The sequence below is a fragment of the Aquarana catesbeiana genome, linkage group LG06 (assembly GCF_042186555.1).
Source record: "Aquarana catesbeiana isolate 2022-GZ linkage group LG06, ASM4218655v1, whole genome shotgun sequence".
In the NCBI taxonomy this organism is placed as follows: domain Eukaryota; kingdom Metazoa; phylum Chordata; class Amphibia; order Anura; family Ranidae; genus Aquarana; species Aquarana catesbeiana.
The window spans coordinates 110,537,584-110,559,246 of NC_133329.1; the positions used below are offsets into that span (position 1 = coordinate 110,537,584).

Genomic DNA, 21,663 nt, shown 5'->3' on the forward strand with positions numbered 1-21,663 from the left:
ATGAGGAGGTGAGTTGCCATCTAGATAAAGGAAGGCCCGTAGACGTGGTGTATCTGGATTTTGCAAAAGCATTTGACACAGTTCCCCATAAACGTTTACTGTACAAAATAAGGTCCGTTGGCATGGACCATAGGGTGAGTACATAGATTGAAAACTGGCTACAAGGGCGAGTTCAGAGGGTGGTGATAAATGGGGAGTACTCGGAATGGTCAGGGGTGGGTAGTGGGGTTCCCCAGGGTTCTGTGCTGGGACCAATCCTATTTAATTTGTTCATAAATGACCTGGAGGATGGGATAAACAGTTCAATCTCTGTATTTGCAGACGATACTAAGCCAAGCAGGGCAATAACTTCTCCGCAGGATGTGGAAATTAATCTGAACAAATTAATGGGGTGGGCAACTACATGGCAAATGAGGTTCAGTGTAGAAAAATGTAAAATAATGCATTTGGGTGGCAAAAATATGAATGCAATCTATACACTGGGGGGAGAACCTCTGGGGGAATCTAGGATGGAAAAGGACCTGGGGGTCCTAGTAGATGATAGGCTCAGCAATGGCATGCAATGCCAAGCTGCTGCTAACAAAGCAAACAGAATATTGGCATGCATTAAAAAGGGGATCAACTCCAGAGATAAAACGATAATTCTCCCACTCTACAAGACTCTGGTCCGGCCGCACCTGGAGTATGCTGTCCAGTTCTGGGCACCAGTCCTCAGAAAGGATGTACTGGAAATGGAGCGAGTACAAAGAAGGGCAACAAAGCTAATAAAGGGTCTGGAGGAGCTTAGTTATGAGGAAAGGTTGCGAGCACTGAACTTATTCTCTCTGGAGAAGAGACGCTTGAGAGGGGATATGATTTCAATATACAAATACCGTACTGGTGACCCCACAATAGGGCCAAAACTTTTTCGCAGTAGAGAGTTTAACAAGACTCACGGCCACTCATTAAAATTAGAAGAAAAGAGGTTTAACCTTAAACTACGTAGAGGGTTCTTTACTGTAAGAGCAGCAAGGATGTGGAATTCCCTTCCACAGGTGGTGGTCTCAGCGGGGAGCATCGATAGCTTCAAGAAACTATTAGATAAGCCCCTGCATGACCGCAGCATACAGGGATATACAATGTAATACTGACACATAATCACACACATAGGTTGGACTTGATGGACTTGTGTCTTTTTTCAACCTCACCTACTATGTAACTATGTAACTATCAAGAGAACCTGTTACTTTGCCAAACTTGGCAAATTGACACATTTGTTTTATTAATAAAATGTAAAGTGTATGTCAAGCCAAAATCTTTTTTCTAGTTTTGGATATAGTGAGGAATAATTAGAACTGTTGGGTATTTGATGCAATCTAGCAAGCTGAGAAATTTACACTCTTTTCTGTCACGCTTACTCCTAACACAGGTGGTCAGACACTGTAGCTGGTTTCTGTGTTCTTCACTTATAGCAGCCCCTTTCCCAAAAGGCAAGCAGGCCTACCGGTACTCTGTTGCCCCCAGGAATTGTACACACTGCTATAGTGCCTGGCTACCACACCAGGGCATGCATGAACTAAGCAAAGCAAACAGGTACTTGCAGTTGGCAGACAGGCAAAGTGGTTCAATGACAGTCCAGGTAAAAGGCAGGCAGATTTCAGAGAATAGTCCATATCTGATCCGAGGTCTTACATGGGAAAATCCAAACTAGCAGAGCAGGGCAGACAAACAGGCAACTTGATTAGGTATTTACACACTCTATCACAATAATGAGACTGAAGGTTTGGCTGGCCTATAACAGGTTTGGTCACCCAGAGAATGACAACATTAATCTCCTTGCAGGTGGACAGAGAGACAGGGAGAATACTACAGCCAAAACCAGGATACTGGAATGAGAAGCAGGAGCACTAGACACTCCTGACATGTTCCTGATCTGTTGACAACAGTTTCACCAGGCACAAACCACACACTACTGAAGAAAAGCTTCTTATATCTGACTGTGTTGTTGTTCAAGAGTTGTTCTCACTTTTTGTCTGGTAAAACATTGGCAGCATGCTTCCCACTGTGCATGCGCAAGCCGCCCTGCACTGTGTGAATGGTGAAGTGTCCCCCCCGCCTGCAACCTTCTGGGACACGTCACAGGTTCCAGGAGGCTGCGGGACAATTCACACAGTGCAGCGTGGCTCGCGCATGCACAGTGGGAAGCTGGCTGTGAAGCCACAAAACATCTTTAACATTACAGAAAAAGTCCAGGTGATAGTGACCGACAACCATCTACTAAAAACTGCTTTTAAAAGTGTTTATCTCTAACTTTCCCAGGAATATACATTGGGACATTTCTTGCCCCTTTCTGCACTTAACAATGACATGGGTGGTTTGCTGCACTGAATTTCTTTTCCCTAGAGAATTGTCCAATTATCTCCTAGTTTGTAAAATTTTAACAGTTCATAGGAAAATGTTGTATGTAATATCTCTAAAATGCAAGTAGAGAGAAATTTCTACAATAGATAGGTGGGGTGATAGTGTTTGGACAAACCTGTAGTTTCAATTTGAATATTTTGATATGTAATATGTCTCATAGAGCCCCTGAATCTGATTCTTTTATAAGCTCCCTCGTTCTGATGTTTTCTAAATTTAGTCTTTTGTACACCTCAGCTATGTTAGCAGCTGGAACCAGTAAAGGCAAGGTTGCCATGTGGAGCAAAGGAACTGGTGGGCCAAAATCCTTAAAGACTGATGGAAAAGATAGCTGGAAACTGAGGACCCCAACAGAACTAGAGGGCAATATTACTCAAGTACAGGTAAGCTTATGAATGGAAGATTGATATTAATGTGTTTGTCCATCCAAAAATGTTATGTTTTTTTTGGATAACATGAAACCCTGTTCCTTTTTTACAGATATCCAGAATCACATTAGACAGATTTACTCTCACTTCCTGTCCTGCTAATGTTTTCTTATCAGGCAGGAAGCCCAACAGCAACACAGACCAATATATATAGGGTTGGGTCCATATACAGTGGGGATGGAAAGTATTCAGACCCCCTTAAATCTTTCACTCTTTGTTATATGCAGCCGTTTGCTAAAATCGTTTAAGGTCATTTTTTTCCTCATTAATGTACACACAGCACCCCATATTGACAGAAAAACACAGAATTGTTGACATTTTTGCAGATTTATTAAAAAAGAAAAATTGAAATATCACATGGTCCTAAGTATTCAGACCCTTTGCTGTGACACTCATATATTTAAATCAGATGCTGTCCATTTCTTCTGATCATCCTTGAGATGGTTCTACACCTTCATTTGAGTCAAGCTGTGCTTGATTATACTGATTGTACTTGATTAGGAAAGCCACACACCTGTCTATATAAGGCCTTACAGCTCACAATGCATGTCAGAGCAAATGAGAATCATGAGGTCAAAGGAACTGCCTGAAGAGCTCAGAGACAGAATTGTGGCAAGGCACAGATCTGGCCAAGGTTACAAAAAATATTCTGCTGCACTTAAGGTTCCTAAGAGCACAGTGGCCTCCATAATCCTTAAATGGAAGACGTTTGGGACGACCAGAACCCTTCCTAGAGCTGGCCGTCCGGCCAAACTGAGCTATCGGGGGAGAAGAGCCTTGGTGAGAGAGGTAAAGAAGAACCCAAAGATCACTGTGGCTGAGCTCCAGAGATGCAGTCGGGAGATGGGAGAAAGTTGTAGAAAGTTAACCATCACTGCAGCCCTCCACCAGTCAGGGCTTTATGGCAGAGTGGCCCGACGGAAGCCTCTCCTCAGTGCAAGACACCTGAAAGCCCGCATGGAGTTTGCTAAAAAAAAAAAAACACCTGAAGGACTCCAAGATGGTGAGAAATAAAATTCTCTGGTCTGATGAAACCAATATAGAACTTTTTGGCCTTAATTCTAAGCGGTATGTGAGGAGAAAACCAGGCACTGCTCATCACCTGTCCAATACAGTCCCAACAGTGACGCATGGTGGTGGCAGCATCATGCTGTGGGGGTGTTTTTCAGCTGCTGGGACAGGACAACTGGTTGCAATTGAGGGAAAGATAAATGCGGCCAAGTTCAGGGATATCCTGGACGAAAACCTTCTCCAGAGTGCTCAGGACCTCAGGCTGGGCCGAAGGTTTACCTTCCAACAAGACAATGACCCTAAGCACACAGCTAAAATAATGAAGGAGTAGCTTCACAACAACTCCGTGACTGTTCTTGAATTGCCCAGCCAGAGCCCTGACTTAAACCCAATTGAGCATCTCTGGAGAGACCTAAAAATGGCTGTCCACCAACGTTTACCATCCAATCTGACAGAACTGGAGAGGATCCACAAGGAGGAATGGCAGAGGATCCCCAAATCCAGGTGTGAAAAACTTGTTGCGTCTTTCCCAAAAAGACTCATGGCTGCTTCTACTAAATACTGAGCAAAGGGTCTGAATACTTAGGACCATGTGATATTTCAGTTTTTCTTTTTTAATAAATCTGCAAAAATGTCAATATGGGGTGCTGTGTGTACATTAATGGGGAAAAGATTAACTTAAATGATTTTAGCAAATGGCTGCAATATAACAAAGAGTGAAAAGTTTAAGGGGGTCTGAATACTTTCCATCCCCACTGTATGTTTGGACACAGGCAAAATTTTCATACTTTTGGCTCTGTATGCCACCAGAATAAAATTAAAACGAAACAATCCAAATTAATTGGAAGTGTACACTTTCAGCTTTAATTCAAGTGGTTGAACATGAATATCAAGTACAAATTTTAGGAACTGCAACCATTTTTATACACAGTCCCCCCATTTTCAGGGGCTCAAATGTAATTGGACAAATTAATATAATTATAAATAAAATGTTAACTTTTAATATTTTGTTGAGAATTTTTTACTGGCAATGACTGCCTGAAGTCTGATGCTTTGCCAGGCTTTAACTGCAGCTGTCTTCATTTGTTCTTTGTTTGTGGGTATTTCTGCCTTTAGTTTTGCCTTCAGCAAGTGAAATGCATGCTCATTTGGGTTGAGATCAGGTAATTGGCTCAGCCATTGCAGAATATTCCACTTCTTTTTCTTCAAAAGCTCCTGGGTTGCTTTTGCATTGTGTTTTGGATCATTGTCCATCTGTACTGTGAAGTGCCGTCCAATCAACTTTGCTGCATTTGGCTGAATGTGGGCTGACAGTATGTCTCTAAACACTGCCGAATTCATCCGGCTGCTTCTGTCTTCTGTCACATTATCAATAAACACCAATGACCCAGTGCCACTTGAAGCCATGCATGCCAGTGCCATCATACTGCCTCCACCATGTTTTACAGATTACATTGTGTGCTTTGGATCATCCGTCCAAAGAATGTTTTTCCAGAACTGGTCTTGCTTTTTAGATTTTTTTTGGCAAAGTCGAATCTGGCTTTTGTATTTTTCATGCTTATAAATGGTTTGCACCTTGTGGTGAACCCTCTGTATTTGCTCTAGTGAAGTCTTCTATTTAATGTAGTTTTTGACAATGATACACCGACCTCGAGAGTGTCCTTCACTTGTCTGGATGTTGTGAATGGGTTTTTCTTCACCATAGAGAGGACCCTGTGATCATCCACCACTGTTGTCTTCTGTGGACGTCCAGGCCTTTTTATGTTGCTGAGCTCACTAGTGCATTCTTCTTTCCTCAGAATGTACCAAACTGTTGATTTGGCCACTCCTAATGTTGCTGCTATCTCTCTGATGGATTTGTTTAATTTTTGAAGGCTTACAATGGCCTGTTTCACTTGCATAGACAGCTCCTTTGAATGCATCATGTAGGTTCATGGCAATAGATTCCAAATGCAAATACCACACTTAGAATCAACTCCAGACCCTCTATCTCAGGGGTGTCCAAACTATGGCCCTCCAGTTGTTCAGGAACTACAATTCCCATCATGCCTAGTAATGTCTGTGAATTTCAGAGTTTTACAATGCTTCATGGGAAGTGTAGTTCTGCAACAGCTGGAGGGCCGTAGTTTGGACACCCCTGCTCTATCTGCTTAATTGATGAAGAAATAATGAAGGAGTAGCCCACACCTGGCCATAACACAGCTTTTTATTCAATTGTCCAATTACTAATCCAATATTATAAGATCCTGTTATCCCTTCTAGGGCCTCACATGGTCAAGACGGTCTATGCCTTAGGACAATCTTCATCTTTCCCGCCCGTGACCTTACTGGCTCACGTTTCAGTCATCCACATGGAGGGAAAAGACTCCTCTTTATGTAGTAGCTATAGACCTATCTCACTACTTAATGTAGATCTGAAAGTTCACCAAGGTTGTAGCCACACGCCTTCAACTATATCTTCCCCAACTGATCCATCTGGACCAAGTGGGATTTATTTGCACCCACGAGGCACGAGACAATACCACAAAAGTTCCAAATTTAATACACCTAACCAACCACACTAAAGTCCCCTGTGTCTTCCTAAACACAGACGCAGAGAAGGCATTTGATAGGGTGAACTGGAGCTTCATGTTCGCAACCCTTCAATGCTTCGGCATGGGGGACAGGATGATGGATGATATCGTGGATTGCAGGGACCTATACTGCCCCGACAGCCTCAGTCAAGGTCAATGGCGTGTTCTCGAAGCTGATCAAAATTTCGAACGGAACCAGACAGGGATGTCCCCTCTCGCCGTTGCTGTTCGCTCTCACCCTGAAACCGTTCTTGAATAGGGTCAGGTGGAATGACAACAGGACCTGCAGATGGGAAATTCCCATGATAAAGTCTCTGCTTACGCGACTTCTTATTCTCCCTCTCAAACCCAACTATCTCTCTACCAAACCTTTTACAGGAACTTGAGCAGTACGGTGCCCTGTCAAATTTAAAAATGAATTATTCAAAGTCTAAGGCCATGGGTGTGAGGATATGAAATATCTGGGGACGTTTATCCACTCATCATTTGCTGATGTCTATAAATTAAACTTTCCACCTCTTCTTGGTGTAGTACGTAAACTCCTGGATAAATGGCATCTAGGCCTGCACTCGTGGTTCGGCCAATGCAACATTGTAAAGATGAATGTCCTACCCAAATTCCTGTATCTATTTCAGGCCCTGTCCTTCCATATCCTATCAGCCTATTTCAGACAAGTAACCACTCTCCTTACTAAATTCATCTGAACTAATAAAAGGCCCGGTATCCGAGGGCGTCTCCTGACTCTTCCCAAAATGTACAGGGGTATCTCAGTACCGGATATCCAGAAATACCATCCAGCCGCACACCTAACGCGATGAATTTACTGGTGCAGACACCGCGATCAAAAATGATGGACCCAATTAGAACAACAATTTAGTAGTGTTCCTCTCTGTAGGGCTCCCTGGTGCTTTCGAGCCTTGCCACTGTTGCTTAAAACACACCCTACCATTGGCCCCACTCTCAGGGTCTGTAATCCTGTGTGCAAAAACCCAGCTATTTCCACCACCAAATCACCTTTATACCCTTTTTTGGGTAACCCTGACTTCCCCCCAGGATTAGGCGGAGGCCCGTTCCAGAGCCTGATGGAGACAGGGTGCTTCCAAGTGTCACACTTTTTCACTTCAGACGGGTAGCCTTCCATCTCGGTTCTGATGCAGCCAGATGGGAGATTCGCCTTAGATTTTTGGAGAGCAACTCCATCACTTAGCAGGACAGGAAGTCAGAGTAAATCTTTAAAGGAGACCCCAATTACAGTAAAAACCTGACAGCAGTCCTAATCCTTCTCAAATATATCCAAAACTAGAAAACAGGTTATGATCTTGCTTTATAAAGTCGCTCCTTCTCTAGCCCTACAAGTAAGATGTTCTCTTCCTGCTCCCTTGCTATTGAGACAGATCTGCCGTGTTTTAAAGTGAGTGAGCAACTCCAGTGTAACTGAATCCTTTTCCTGCCTACGTCTGCCGCTGGCAATGTGTCACCTTTGCTCATCTGATATGGCCCTTGGTCAGCTACTAGTTTGAGATCTCTCCTGAGTTTCGTTTTCAATTTTGTTTTTGAAATTTTCCACAATAAAAGAGATTTCAAGGAATTACAAACATTGTGCTTCTCCACTATATAGAGTACATACGAAGAACATAATGAATAATGAGCAGAAATTAAACACAAGGCGGGAACCAAACAAAACTTTACAGTTCTAATGAACTTCATCGTCTGTGAAGACAGCCCCTGTCACATATCCAAAGCGCATTTCTATACACCCTTAAAAAAAAAAAAAAAAAAAAGCTCCTGTTCCTTTAAAAGAGGAAGTAAACTCTCACGTTTTTTTTCCTTCCTTTTTCTGACCTGCAAAATTAAAGCCATAATGTGCTAGTATGCATCGCATACTAGCACATTGTGTTGCACTTACCTGCTAACGAGGCCCCCGTCGTTCCTGCTGCAGGCCGCATTCATCTTTGCCCGCCTTCCTTTCCAGTCTGCAGACTCCAGCTGTGTAACTGGCCGGAGTTGCATGCGCAGGAGCTGCTGGTCACGGCACAGGCTTTCTGTAGAAATGGCACGGGTGGCTTTTCCTTCAGAGCGCATGTGCCGATTACGTAATCGGCTGCATATACAGTAATTATCTCCTAAACGGCGCACGTTTAGGAGATATTTACAGTACCTATAGGTAAAATATATGCATGGGACTTTACGTCCTCTTTAACCACTTCAGCCCCGGAAGGTTTTACCTGCTTCCTGACCAGGCCATTTTTTTGCGATATGGCGCTGCGTTGCTTTAAGTGACAATTGTGCGGTCGTGCGACGATATACCAAAATAAAATTTGATGTCCTTTTTTTCTCACAAATAGAGCTTTCTTTTGGTGGTATTTATTCACCTCCTGCGTTTTTTTATTTTTTGCGCTATAAACAAAAAAAGAGCAGCAGTTTTGAATAAAAAACAATATTCCTTACTTTCTGCTATAAAACATTCCCAGTAGTTTAGGTCAATATGTATTCTGCTACATATTTTTAATTAAAAAAATCCCAATAAGCATTTATTGATTGGTTTGCACAAAGGTTATTGCGTCTACAAACTATGGGTTAGTTCCTCCTGCTGCTCTCATTAGATCGGGAAAGGAGAGTGGAGAGGGATCACGTGGCCACAGAGCGGCCATGTGAGAAAAGGTATTTAGGATTATAATTTTATATAAAAACACACACACAGTACTTTAGATCTCTATAATACAGAGAGGATACAAATTAAGATTAATGATAGACGTTCATTTATCATAATCCAGGAAAGTTTGCGCTTAAGCTGTTCACAAGGTATGATAGCTGATTTTCAATATTTTGCAATAGTAATTTTTGCAGATACAAATATGAAGGTGATAAGTCGTCTGATTTTTCGAGGCTTCCTGCACATTGCATCCCAGCAAAGCGTGCTTTGGAGACTTGGTCAAATTGACTTGGGTGAGGGTATAACTAAAATTATAAACTCTGATCCAGAATATCTCTTCTGAGTTTCCAGCTCTGCCTACCTGCATTAGCATTTACAAGGAATTCTTATGCCGCGTACACACGAGCGGACTTTCTATCCTACTTGGTCCGGCACACTTTCCGACGGACTTTGTCCGCCAGGTGCGCCGGACTTTAAAACGGACGGACTTGCCCACACACGCCGGGACTTTCCGGCGGGCTAAGTCCGCCCGTCTTTCCGACGGACTTTCGCCGGAGTTCCGGCGGACTTTCAGAATGAACGGACTTGCCCACACACGGACAAGTCCGTTCATTTTGAACGTGACTCAGGTGCGACGGGACTAGAAAAGGATGTCAATCTTGCCGCTTTTATCGGCGAGATTGACACCTTACTGGCCCCGTCGCGGGGCATACCAGGCCCTTAGGTCTGGTATGGATTATAAAGGGGAACCCCGCTACGCCGAAAAAACGGCGTGGGGTCCCCCTAAAATCCATACCAGACCCCGATCCGAGCACGCAGCCTGGCCGGTCAGGAAAGGGGGTGGGGACGAGCGAGCGCCCCCCCCCCTCCTGAACCGTACCAGGCCGCATGCCCTCAACATGGGGGTGGGTGCTTTGGGGGAGGGGGGCGCCCTGCGCCCCCCCCCCCAAAGCACCTTGTCCCCATGTTGATGAGGACAAGGGCCTCTTCCCGACAACCCTGGCCGTTGGTTGTCGGGGTCTGCGGGCGGGGGCTTATCGGAATCTGGGAGCCCCCTTTAATAAGGGGGCCCCCAGATCCCGGCCCCCCACCCTATGTAAATGAGTATGGGGTACATGGTACCCCTACCCATTTACCTAGGAAAAAAGTGTAAGTAATAAAACACACTACACAGGTTTTTAAAATATTTTATTAAACAGCTCCGGGGGGGGGATCTTCCTCCGGCTTCGGGGGTCTTCTTCCGGCTTCGGGGGTCCCTCCGCTTCATCTTCTCCCGGCGTCCGGTTGGTTCTTCTCCGCTCTCTTCTCTCGGTGTTCCTGTTCTTCGGCCGGCTCCTCTGCTGTCTTCAAGTAGCTCTCTTGCCAGCAGAGGTCCGGACTTCTGGGCTTCTGGGCTTCTGGGCTTCTCTTCCCCAGATGTTGACACGACGCTCTCTCCTGCTGGACTGCTCTCCGAGGGCTGCGTTGTGACTTATATAGGTGGAGACCCCGCCCCCTTTTGATGTCACAGTCCCTGGGCATGCTGGGACTGTGACGTTTTAGGGGGCGTGGTCACTGGGTGATGTTGACCACGCCCCCTAAAACGTCACAGTCCCAGCATGCCCAGGGACTGTGACATCAAAAGGGGGCGGGGTCTCCGCCTATATAAGTCACAACGCAGCCCTCGGAGAGCAGTCCAGCCGGAGAGAGCGTCGTGTCAACATCTGGAGAAGAGAAGAGAAGAAGCCCAGAAGCCCAGAAGTCCGGACCTCTGCTGGCAAGAGAGCTACCTGAAGACAGCAGAGGAGCCGGCCGAAGAACTGGAACACCGGGAGAAGAACCAACCGGACGCCGGGAGAAGATGAAGCGGAGGGACCCCCGAAGCCGGAAGAAGACCCCCGAAGCCGGAGGAAGATCCCCCCCCACCGGAGCTGTTTAATAAAATATTTTAAAAACCTGTGTAGTGTGTTTTATTACTTACACTTTTTTCCTAGGTAAATGGGTAGGGGTACCATGTACCCCATACTCATTTACATAGGGTGGGGGGCCGGGATCTGGGGGCCCCCTTATTAAAGGGGGCTCCCAGATTCCGATAAGCCCCCGCCCGCAGACCCCGACAACCAACGGCCAGGGTTGTCGGGAAGAGGCCCTTGTCCTCATCAACATGGGGACAAGGTGCTTTGGGGGGGGGGGCGCAGGGCGCCCCCCTCCCCCAAAGCACCCACCCCCCATGTTGAGGGCATGCGGCCTGGTACGGTTCAGGAGGGGGGGGGGGGCGCTCGCTCGTCCCCACCCCCTTTCCTGACCGGCCAGGCTGCGTGCTCGGATCGGGGTCTGGTATGGATTTTAGGGGGGACCCCACGCCGTTTTTTTCGGCGTAGGGGCTTCCCTTTATAATCCATACCAGACCTAAGGGCCTGGTATGCCCCGCGCTCGCCGCAATAGGAAAATGTGTTTTTCCTATTGCAGCGAGCGTGAGATGCAATACCCTGCCCTCGTGTTGTATCTGGTCCGTCGGACCAGCCTACACACGAGCGGGCTTTCCGTCGGACCAGCACACACACGAGCGGACTTTCCGCCCGAAACTGAGTCCGGCGGAAAGATTTAGAACTTTCTTCAAATCTAGGTCCGGCGGGCTTTTGGGAAAAAGTCCGCCGGAAAAGTCCGCCGGTGCCTACACACGGGCGGATTGTCCGGCACACTCTGGTCCGCCGGACCAAGTATGCCGGAAAGTCCGACCGTGTGTACGCGGCATTACTCTCCTTTTTGCTTTTTTCACTTATTTGGAGAAAGAGGCGTGAGACTGCCAGTGGGAAAGTGAGGTAATGCTGGGAGATCCAGTAAAGGAATTGTGCCTCTGGAGAACCCATTAGGTGAAGCAAACGGTTAAATCAACCTGCCAAAATCTGCCCAGCTTTAAAATGTCATTTGTAGTTGGACTTAGAGGGACTTTCCAGACAATGGCTAAATGTGCATTTGAAATCATTAAAGGTAAACTGTTTTACTCACTGCCAAACTTATAATTTTGCTCAGCCACTCGTGTGATTCAGGCACTTCTAACAACACAGAAAGACTGGAGACACTGCTATTTCCTAGCTCAGCATTGCAGCATTCTGCTCTTCCTACCTTCTCATTGGACTATGAGTTAGCATTATCACACTGCTGATCCATTGTTGTGCGAGCAGGTATGTGACACAGAAAGCTGCAAAGCCTAAAACCCATTTCTGGTCAAAATTAGAACAGCCCCCATTTCTCCCGCCCATCCCGCTCCCTACCATTCACAAAATTAAAAATTACGCCCTTAGTAACTTACCTCAATCCACCGTCACATGACCATGCATGATGCCTCTTCTGCAACTGAAGACCAGTGCTCTACAGATCCAGTGCTGCAGACGGTGCCTGCCACCAACCTGTCTTGTTGCCACTCCTCACTCCTCATCGTGTAATCATCACGCTGCCACTTGTGTTGTGTGTGTGTGTGTGTTAGATGGTTCCATTGGTAGGTAAGTAGTGCAGTCATATGTATTTTGACTTTATTTATTGTAGCTTCTTGCCTAATGTTCCACTTGAACCTTACATAAATAACACAATTTGTACTGCAAACTACCATCGCTCAGCCTATTTCTATAGCCTGGTCATCTTTCTGATGTCTAATGTCTTTACTCTGTCTTGGCACAGTGGGGATCATCCAAAAATCTCTTGTCTGTGAACAATCTCAGCTGTGTCCTGGTCCTCAGTGAACATGTCATGTCTTCTCATTTCCACCAACAAGTTGCGGCCATCCAAGTGGCGCCTTCTCAGCTCAGTATAACTTTCTTCAGTACGGGGGCCACACACAGCCTAAAGACTGATATGTATATTATAGGGGTCTTCGTCACAAAAGTAAGCAAATCATTTAATGATCAAATCTATAATCTTCATTTGTTGTGATTTGGAATTTGCATTGTTCCCTTGCCTGTATTTATAACACTAATAAGAATAATAATATCTTTGTAGTTGCTTTTATCTTTGTGCTTTTCTTCTTTCTTTCTTTTTTTTTTTTTTTACCAGTAAGAGTTTTTATTAAAGTTTGCAAAATATACAAATGAGTACAAAAATAATACTGACTGCTGTTGTCAGTTTTGAAGAAATGGATTCTGGACAGCCACACTCCGATAAAAGCCTTTATTGTAATGAATAGTCAACGTTCATGTGACAACAGAAGCAGGACAAACAGTTGACGCGTTTCACAACATCATTGTCGCTTAGTCATAGCTTTGAGCAATAGATATACAGCTATAAGGTTCAAGGCACAGGAAGAGCACTGCTATTTTCAGGAGAATTTCAAGAGAATAGCTAGAATAGCTAGATTTTTCAGAGTACTGCTTAGGCACCTATATCATATGTAGATGTTCCTTATAAGACAGAAAAACTTCACATATTAATTTATTACCGGTATACAGTGGATATAAAAAGTCTACACACCCCTGTTAAAATATCAAGTTTCTGTGATGTAAAAAAAAATTAGACAAAGATAAATCATTTCAGAACTTTTTCCACCTTTAATGTGACCTATAAACTGGACAACTCAGTTGAACAACAAACTGAAATCTTTTAGGTGGAAGGAAGTAAAACTAAAAAACTAAAATAATATGTGTGCACACCCTTAAACTAATACTTTGTTGAAGCACTTTTTGATTTTATTACAGCACTCAGTCTTTTTGGGTATGAGTCTATCAGCATGGCACATCTTGACTTGGCAATATTTGCCTACTCTTCTTTGCAAGAACACTCTAAATCTGTCAGAATGCGAGGGCATCTCCCGTGCACAGCCCTCTTCAGATCACCCCACAGATTTTCAATGGGATTCAGGTCTGGGCTCTGGCTGGGCCATTCCAAAACTTTAATCCTCTTCTGGTGAAGCCATTCCTTTGTTGATTTGAATATATGCTTTGGGTCGTTGTCTTGCTGAAAGATGAAGTTCTTCTTCATGTTCAGCTTTCTAGCAGAAGCCTGAGGGTTTTGTGCCAATGTTGAGTGGTATTTGGAGCTGTTCATAATTCCCTCTACCTTGACTTAGACTCCTGTTCCAGCTGAAGAAAAACAGCCCCAAAGCATGATGCTGCCAACACCATGCTTCACAGTGGGTATGGTGTTCTTTTGGTGATGTGCTGTGTTGTTTTTGTGCCAGACATATCATTTGGAATTATGGCCAAAAAGTTCAAACTTGATTTCATCAGACCATAACACATTTTCCCACATAATTTTGGGAGACTTCAGATGTGTTTTTGCAAAATTTAGCCGGGCTTGGATGTTTTTCTTGGTAAGAAAAGGCTTTCGTCGTGCCACTCTACCCCATAGCCCAGACATATGAAGAATATGGGAGATTGTTGTCACATGTACCACACGGCCAGTACTTGCCAGATATTCCTGCAGCTCCTTTAATGTTGCTGTAGGCCTCTTGGCAGCCTCCCTGACCAGTTTTCTTCTCGTCTTTTTATCAATTTTGGAGGGATGTCCAGTTCTTAGTAATGTCACTGTTGTGCCATATTTTCTCCACTTGATGATGGCTGTCTTCACTGTGTTCCATGGCATATCTAATGCCTTGGAAATTCTTTTGTACCCTTATCCTGACTGATATCTTTTAACAATGAGATCCTTCTGATGCTTTGGAAGCTCTCTGCGGACCATGGCTTTTGCTGTAGGATGCGACTAAGAAAATGTCAGGAAAGACCTACTAGAACAGCTGAACTTTATTTGGGGTTAATCAGAGGCACTTTAAATAATGGCAGGTGTGTACTGACTCCTATTTAACATGAATTTGAATGTGATTGCTTAATAGAGGGTGTCCACACTTATGCAACCACATTATTTTAGTTTTTTATTTTTACTTCTCCCCCCTAAAAGATTTCAGTTTGTTTTTCAACTGAGTTGTACAGTTTATAAAGGTGGCAAAAGTTCTGAAATGATTCATCTTTGTCTCATTTTTTTACATCACAGAAAACTGACATTTTAACAGGGGTGTGTAAACTTTTTATATCCACTGTATATCGCTGACAATTTACATATTGCATATTTACATCAGTCCCTGCCCTCAAGGAGCTTACAGTCACTTTCTCACATGTATACACACTAGAGCCAATTTGGACAGGAGTCACTTAACCTACCAGTATGTCTTTGGAGTGTGGGAGGAAACCAGAGCAGCTGAAGGGAATCCACACACAGGGGGAACATGCAAACTCTTGGCCAGGATTTGAACAGGGGACTCCAGCTCTGCAAGAAGAAGTGCTAACCACTAAGCCCAGGGCCGCCATCAGGGGGGTACAGCCCATACACTTGTAAGGGGCCCCAGAGTCTGGACGCGCCCGGCCATCTGGCAGGGATGTGAGAAGGCAGGGGCGGGTGCAGAGGAGCTCCGTGGATGCTTCTGTATGTGTGTGAGTCGGCCGGCTCCTGCTCTGTCATTGAGCTGACATCGGGCTCTTTGCTGCCACCTCTGGCCATTTCCTGCATGTGCACCCCTCTGCATGTGGAAACAAGAGCTGGGACTAGGACCACCTTACAAGTAAGGGCTGTTGTGCAGGGGGGCTGTGTGTGTGTGTCTGTGTACATGCCTGTGTTTGTACATTTCTCTGTGTGTACATGTCTTGTGTGTGTATACATGCCTGTGTGTGTACGTGCATGTCATATATACACATGTGAGTGGTGCTGGGAGCATACAGGTGTGGGGGGGCTGAGAGCGTACAGGTGTGGGGGGGGGGCTGAGAGCATACAGGTGGGGGCCTGAGAGCGTACAGGTGTGGGGGGGGGCTGAGAGCGTACAGGTGTGGGGGGGGCTGAGAGCGTACAGGTGTGGGGAGGCTGAGAGCGTACAGGTGTGTGGGGGGGCTGAGAGCATACAGGTGGGGGGCTGAGAGCGTACAGGTGTGAGGGAGCTGAGCGCATACAGGTGTGAGGGGGGCTGAGAGCGTACAGGTGTGAGGGGGGCTGAGAGCGTACAGGTGTGAGGGGGCTGAGAGCGTACAGGTGTGAGGGGGGCTGAGAGCGTACAGGTGTGAGGGGGGGCTGAGAGCGTACAGGTGTGAGGGGGGCTGAGAGCGTACAGGTGTGAGGGGGCTGAGAGAGTATAGGTGTGTGAGGGGGCTGAGAGCGTACAGGTGTGAGGGGGCTGAGAGCGTACAGGTGTGAGGGGGCTGAGAGCGTACAGGTGTGAGGGGGGGCTGAGAGCGTACAGGTGTGAGGGAGGGCTGAGAGCGTACAGGTGTGAGGGGGCTGAGAGCGTACAGGTGTGAGGGGGCTGAGAGCGTACAGGTGTGAGGGGGCTGAGAGCGTACAGGTGTGAGGGGGCTGAGAGCGTACAGGTGTGAGGGGGGGCTGAGAGCGTACAGGTGTGAGGGAGGGCTGAGAGCGTACAGGTGTGAGGGGGCTGAGAGCGTACAGGTGTGAGGGGGCTGAGAGCGTACAGGTGTGAGGGGGCTGAGAGCGTACAGGTGTGAGGGGGCTGAGAGCGTACAGGTGTGAGGGGGGCTGAGAGCGTACAGGTTTGAGGAGGACTGAGGCACTGAAGGACTTGGTGGAATGGCTAGTGGGAAGATTCCGTGGGGCGGCCAGTGGGCGGAAACCCTGGGGAATGTTGGCGGTCAGGCTCGGGGGGGGGGGGGGGGCTAGGCCTAAAGCTGTGTAAGGGGCCCCACAATTTCTGATGGCTGCCCTGACTAAGCCACTGTTATAAATTACTAATCTAGAATAAATAAACAGGATGACAGTTCAGACTTGCCTGCTTCTCATACTTGCATACTTGTTTGTTCTAGGCCAGTGTCTACTAGGTACTGCAGCCACTTTTAGCTTGGTGCTTGCACAGCAAATTCTCAGCGACAGCTCTCATATTTTTATCCTCATTGGTCCACTTTAATGTTTTTGTAGCAAAGTCTTAATTAATCTATGTGATTTTTTCAGGACTGTGTCGCAGTGTGGAATGGAAAGCAGGTGACTGTTTATGAACTCAATGGACCAACACTGAGGAACACAGGTGTGTAGGTCAACAGACAGTGACAAGTTCACTTTAGTCATGTAGATTACATGATTCAAGGAAAGACTGTGCTGTGCCACCTCTGAGATGAATGAATACATTTCCTGCCTTTTGCTGCTTTTGCTGTTGCCATCTGCTCATCTCCTGGTTACATTGTAACATAGTTTAGCAAAGCAAAGCTTATGTTGTCCTATAAATCATAACTATACTAACAGGATTTGGCATATCAAAACAGAAAATAATGAGTAAACTCGGCTCCAACAAAGCTGTGTAACAATTTTCAAAAAAAAAAAAAAAAAACACCCCATAGAACTAAAGATTTGTTTATGACAAACGTATCAAGTCCTAAATCTGGTTATTATGGGTTGCACAATGGGGGCTTGCTATGGGGGCACTCGGCAGGGGGTGGAGCAAGGAGCACTGACTGGGGACCTAAGAAGAAGAGGATCGGGGCTGCTCTGTGCAAAACCATTGCACAGAGCAGGTAAGTATAACATAGTTGCTAGTTTTACAAAAATAAAACTTAAACCTTTAGGCTCCATTCACACCTGAGCGTAACAAATTACTGGTGTTTTTATGGCGTTTTTAAAAATATTTTTTACAAGCCTTTTTAAAGCATTTTAGAAGTGTATTACAAGTGTTTTACAGCTTCAGGCATTTTTGTTTAGCCAGTAAAAAGCACTAGGGGGAGGAGAGGGAGAGGAAATTAGGGGTGGAGAGCTGCTGTTTGAACAGAAAACAAGCGTCAAAACGTTTGTAAAATGCTCAAGTCAGGTGTTTCTATTGAAGTCTATGGGGCCAAAACTGCATGTAATCTGCCAAAAAGAAGCTCATGTAATTTTTTGAGCGACAGGCATTTGGCTTCAGGCAACGTAATGCTCAGATGTGAACACGGGGCCATTAAATTTAATGGGATTTGTCTCGTTGAGCGTTTTAGAGCTACAAGCTTCAAGCAGAATATCGCTCAGGCGTAAACAGGGCATTACAATGACTTTAAGTGCTGCAGCAAATATTTTTTGGGGAACCCAAAGTTCTACTTTAATATGATTTAACTTCATATCGTTTATTTGCTAAAAAGCTGGAAACAGAATCTCATACAAATCTAGAAAAGAATGGGAGTTCAGTGCTAAATATGATTACTCTAGTTTGGCCGTGTTCACACTTGTGCCTTGAAAGACCTGCTGCTTCAAAAGGAAAGCTTTGGTACATTGGTAAGTTGTCCTAAGGCTGGATTCACACCTATGCATTTTTAGCGCTTTTTGCATTTTGCAGATTTGCACTACAGAATGTGTTCCATAGGAAACCATGTTAAATGGACTGTAGTGCAAATCTGCAAAATGCAAAAAGCACTAAAAATGCATAGGTGTGAATCCAGCCTAAAGGAGACTTATCACTGCACCCTACAGAAAGCAAATCGAAACTTTTAAAGCGGTAGTAAACTGCTGAAAAAAACAAACAAACAAAAAACCTGCAAGACAATGGCATGATGTTCTAGCATGCATCACACACTAGCACATTATGAAATACTTACCTTAGAACAAAGTCCGCGCAGCGGCTGACATGTTCCCCCCGACGTATCTTCCGGGTTTGCAGGCTCCGGTGCTGTGAGTGGCCGCGCATGCGTGCGGGAGCCCTCCATTCCGGCAAGAAGCTCTAAAGTTCTGGCGCGATACACCGGACCTTCAGAGCGCATGCGCCGCTGACGTCAGCAGCTGCGTGCAGGGAGAATATCTCCTAAAGCAGGTTTAGGAGATATTCATTTTACCTACAGGTAAGCCTTTTTATAGGCTTACCTGTAAGTAAAAATCACCAAGCGGGGTACACAACCGTCAAATGCACTTCACCACCAAGTGCAACGTCAAATGCACTTCACCATTAATGCTGAAGTGTGAACAGCTCTATTCTTGAACAGAGGCAGAAATTTACAAGTGTGTATGTCTAAATAGTATAATCTTTTTTTTTTTTTTCCTAAAAAGCTGCACGTTTTATCACTGAGTTGACTTTGTCGCCATAGTAAAAAATATGTTATACAATGCCGGGCTGTACAAGGGAAAGTATTAGACTTTTCTGGTGGGCCGTGCGTTACATCTTTGCTTCAGGTACTACTTACTGCTGCTTGACATTTCTGGCCTTGTCAGATGGCGTGTCCCCTGCTGGGTGCTGTGGCTCCTTTGTGAGCTGCAGTTGCAAGATCACTGCTGTTTTCTGAGTATATTCTTTGTAATGTGATTGTTGTCTTGTATTTAGGCTCCTTTGCTAGTGACTCTCCTGTGCTGGCAATACATGAAGAAAACATCTACACTGTGGAGCCAAATAGAGTCCAGATTCGCACGTTACAGGTCAGTCTACAGACTAACTATTACATTTGTATCGTGCATAGTTATATGATTTGTGTACCTTTTTAAGCCCAATTGAAGTTTCACACCTTTTTACTCTTTTTATAGATACGTACCCTTATGATTTGTGACTGACTATTACTAGGAAATACCTTAAAATATCCTTTTCTTTTAATGAAAATGCTGCTCCCAGCTTTCACATTGCAGTGCCCTGTACTAGCAGAGCTCACTATCAGCCACACCCACCATCACTTCCTCAACCAAACTTGTATTGCACAGAAGGCCGAGGAATTATGTCTGATTAGCACGGTGTCAGAATCTGTTGGTAATGATAATGTCTAGCTCACTGCATATCCCCCCTTCTGTGACTTAATTTGCCCTTTATAGGCCAACATCAGCCAAAACTGATATTTCTGGCAAGATGGATCACCATTTGGGTTCCATTCCATATTTCTTGAAGTCTCCAATTTCTGCCCAATTGCTGCGGTCATGACAAGCCAGGTGACAAGCTCACCAAATGGATTTTCCTGGAAACATTTTTTTTGTGCTACATACATAGTTACATATAGTTACATAGTAGGTGAGGTTGAAAAAAGACACGAGTCCATAAAGTCCAACCTATGTGTGATTATGTGTTAGTATTACATTGTATATCACTGTATGTTGCGGTCGTTCAGGTGCTTATCTAATTCTGCGTACACACGACCGGTTTTGCCGTCGGAATAAACTCTGAAGGTTTCTTTGATGGAACTCCGACGGAATTCCATTCAAGCGGTCTTGCCTACACAAGGTCAAACCAAAGTCCGACCGTCCAGAACACGGTGACGTACAACACGTACGACAGGACTAGAAAAAGGAAGTGCAATAGCCAGTAGCCAATAGCTTCCGTCTCGTACTTTAGAGCATGCGTCGTTTTGGGTCCGTTTGAACAGCATACAGACGAGCGGTTTTGCCGATTAGTAATTGATTCCGTCGGAAATATTTAGAACATGTTCAATTTCTAGGTCCGTCAGAATTTTCGAACAAAAAAAGTCCGATGAGGCATACACACGATCGGAATAGACAATGAAAAGCTTCCGTCTGACTTTTTCTGTCAGACATTCCGCTCGTGTGTACGCGGCCTTATAGTTTCTTGAAACTATCAATGCCCCCCGCTGAGACCACCGCCTGTGGAAGGGAATTCCACATCCTTGCCACTCTTATGCCCCGTACACACAGAGTGAAATTTGCCGACGGAAAATGTGTGATAGGACCTTGTTGTCGGAAATTCCGACCGTGTGTGGGCTCCATCACACATTTTCCATCGGATTTTCCGACACACAAAGTTTGAGAGCAGGCTATAAAATTTTCCGACAACAAAATCCGTTGTCGGAAATTCCGATCGTGTGTACACAAATCCGACGCACAAAGTGCCACGCATGCTCAGAATAAATAAAGAGATGAAAGCTATTGGCCACTGCCCCGTTTATAGTCCTGACGTACGTGTTTTACGTCACCGCGTTTAGAACGATGGAATTTTCCGACAACTTTGTGTGACCGTGTGTATGCAAGACAAGTTTGAGCCAACATCCGTCAGAAAAAATCCTAGGATTTTGTTGTCGGAATGTCCGAACAAAGTCCGACCGTGTGTACAGGGCATAACAGTAAAGAACCCTCTACGTAGTTTAAGGTTAAACCTCTTTTCTTCTAATTTTAATGAGTGGTCACGTGTCTTGTTAAATTCCCTTCTGGAAAAAGTTTTATCCCTATTGTGGGGTCACCAGTACAGTATTTGTATATTGAAATCATATCCCCTCTCAAGCGTCTCTTCTCCAGAGAGAATAAGTTCAGAGCTCGCAACCTTTCCTCATAACTAATATCCTCCAGACCCTTTATTAGCTTTGTTGCCCTTCTTTGTACTCGCTCCATTTCCAGTACGTCCCTCCTGAGGACTGGTGCCCAGAACTGGACAGCATACTCTAGGTGCGGCCGGACCAGAGTCTTGTAGAGCGGGAGAATTATCGTTTTATCTCCGGAGTTGATCCCCTTTTTAATGCATGTCATTATTCTGTTTGCTTTGTTAGCAGCAGCTTGGCATTGCATGCCATTGCTGAGCCTATCATCTACTAGGACCCCAGGTGCTTTTCCATCCTAGATTCCCCCATGATATTTTGATATAGTGGAAAGGGATTGGAACACCTGTCAAGTTTTTATTGCTGTCTGTGCCTCCATTAGAGAGATTCACCCTCTCTATTTTTCCTGTTTGCCATTATCAACGATAGTGAAAGTAGAACATCCC

The 21,663-nt window shown here is 45.1% G+C and overlaps 1 protein-coding gene across 1 annotated transcript in view; it reads left to right on the forward strand.

Moving 5' to 3' along the window:
* The window catches only part of IFT140 (intraflagellar transport 140), a 205,630-nt gene that overhangs the window by 56,207 nt on the left and 127,760 nt on the right, over positions 1–21,663 (forward strand). The window contains exons 9-12 of the mRNA XM_073636682.1: positions 2,635–2,780; positions 12,720–12,923; positions 16,977–17,049; positions 19,297–19,388. Of these exons, the coding sequence (XP_073492783.1) occupies positions 2,635–2,780; positions 12,720–12,923; positions 16,977–17,049; positions 19,297–19,388 (515 nt within the window). The remainder of the gene's footprint in view (positions 1–2,634; positions 2,781–12,719; positions 12,924–16,976; positions 17,050–19,296; positions 19,389–21,663) is intronic.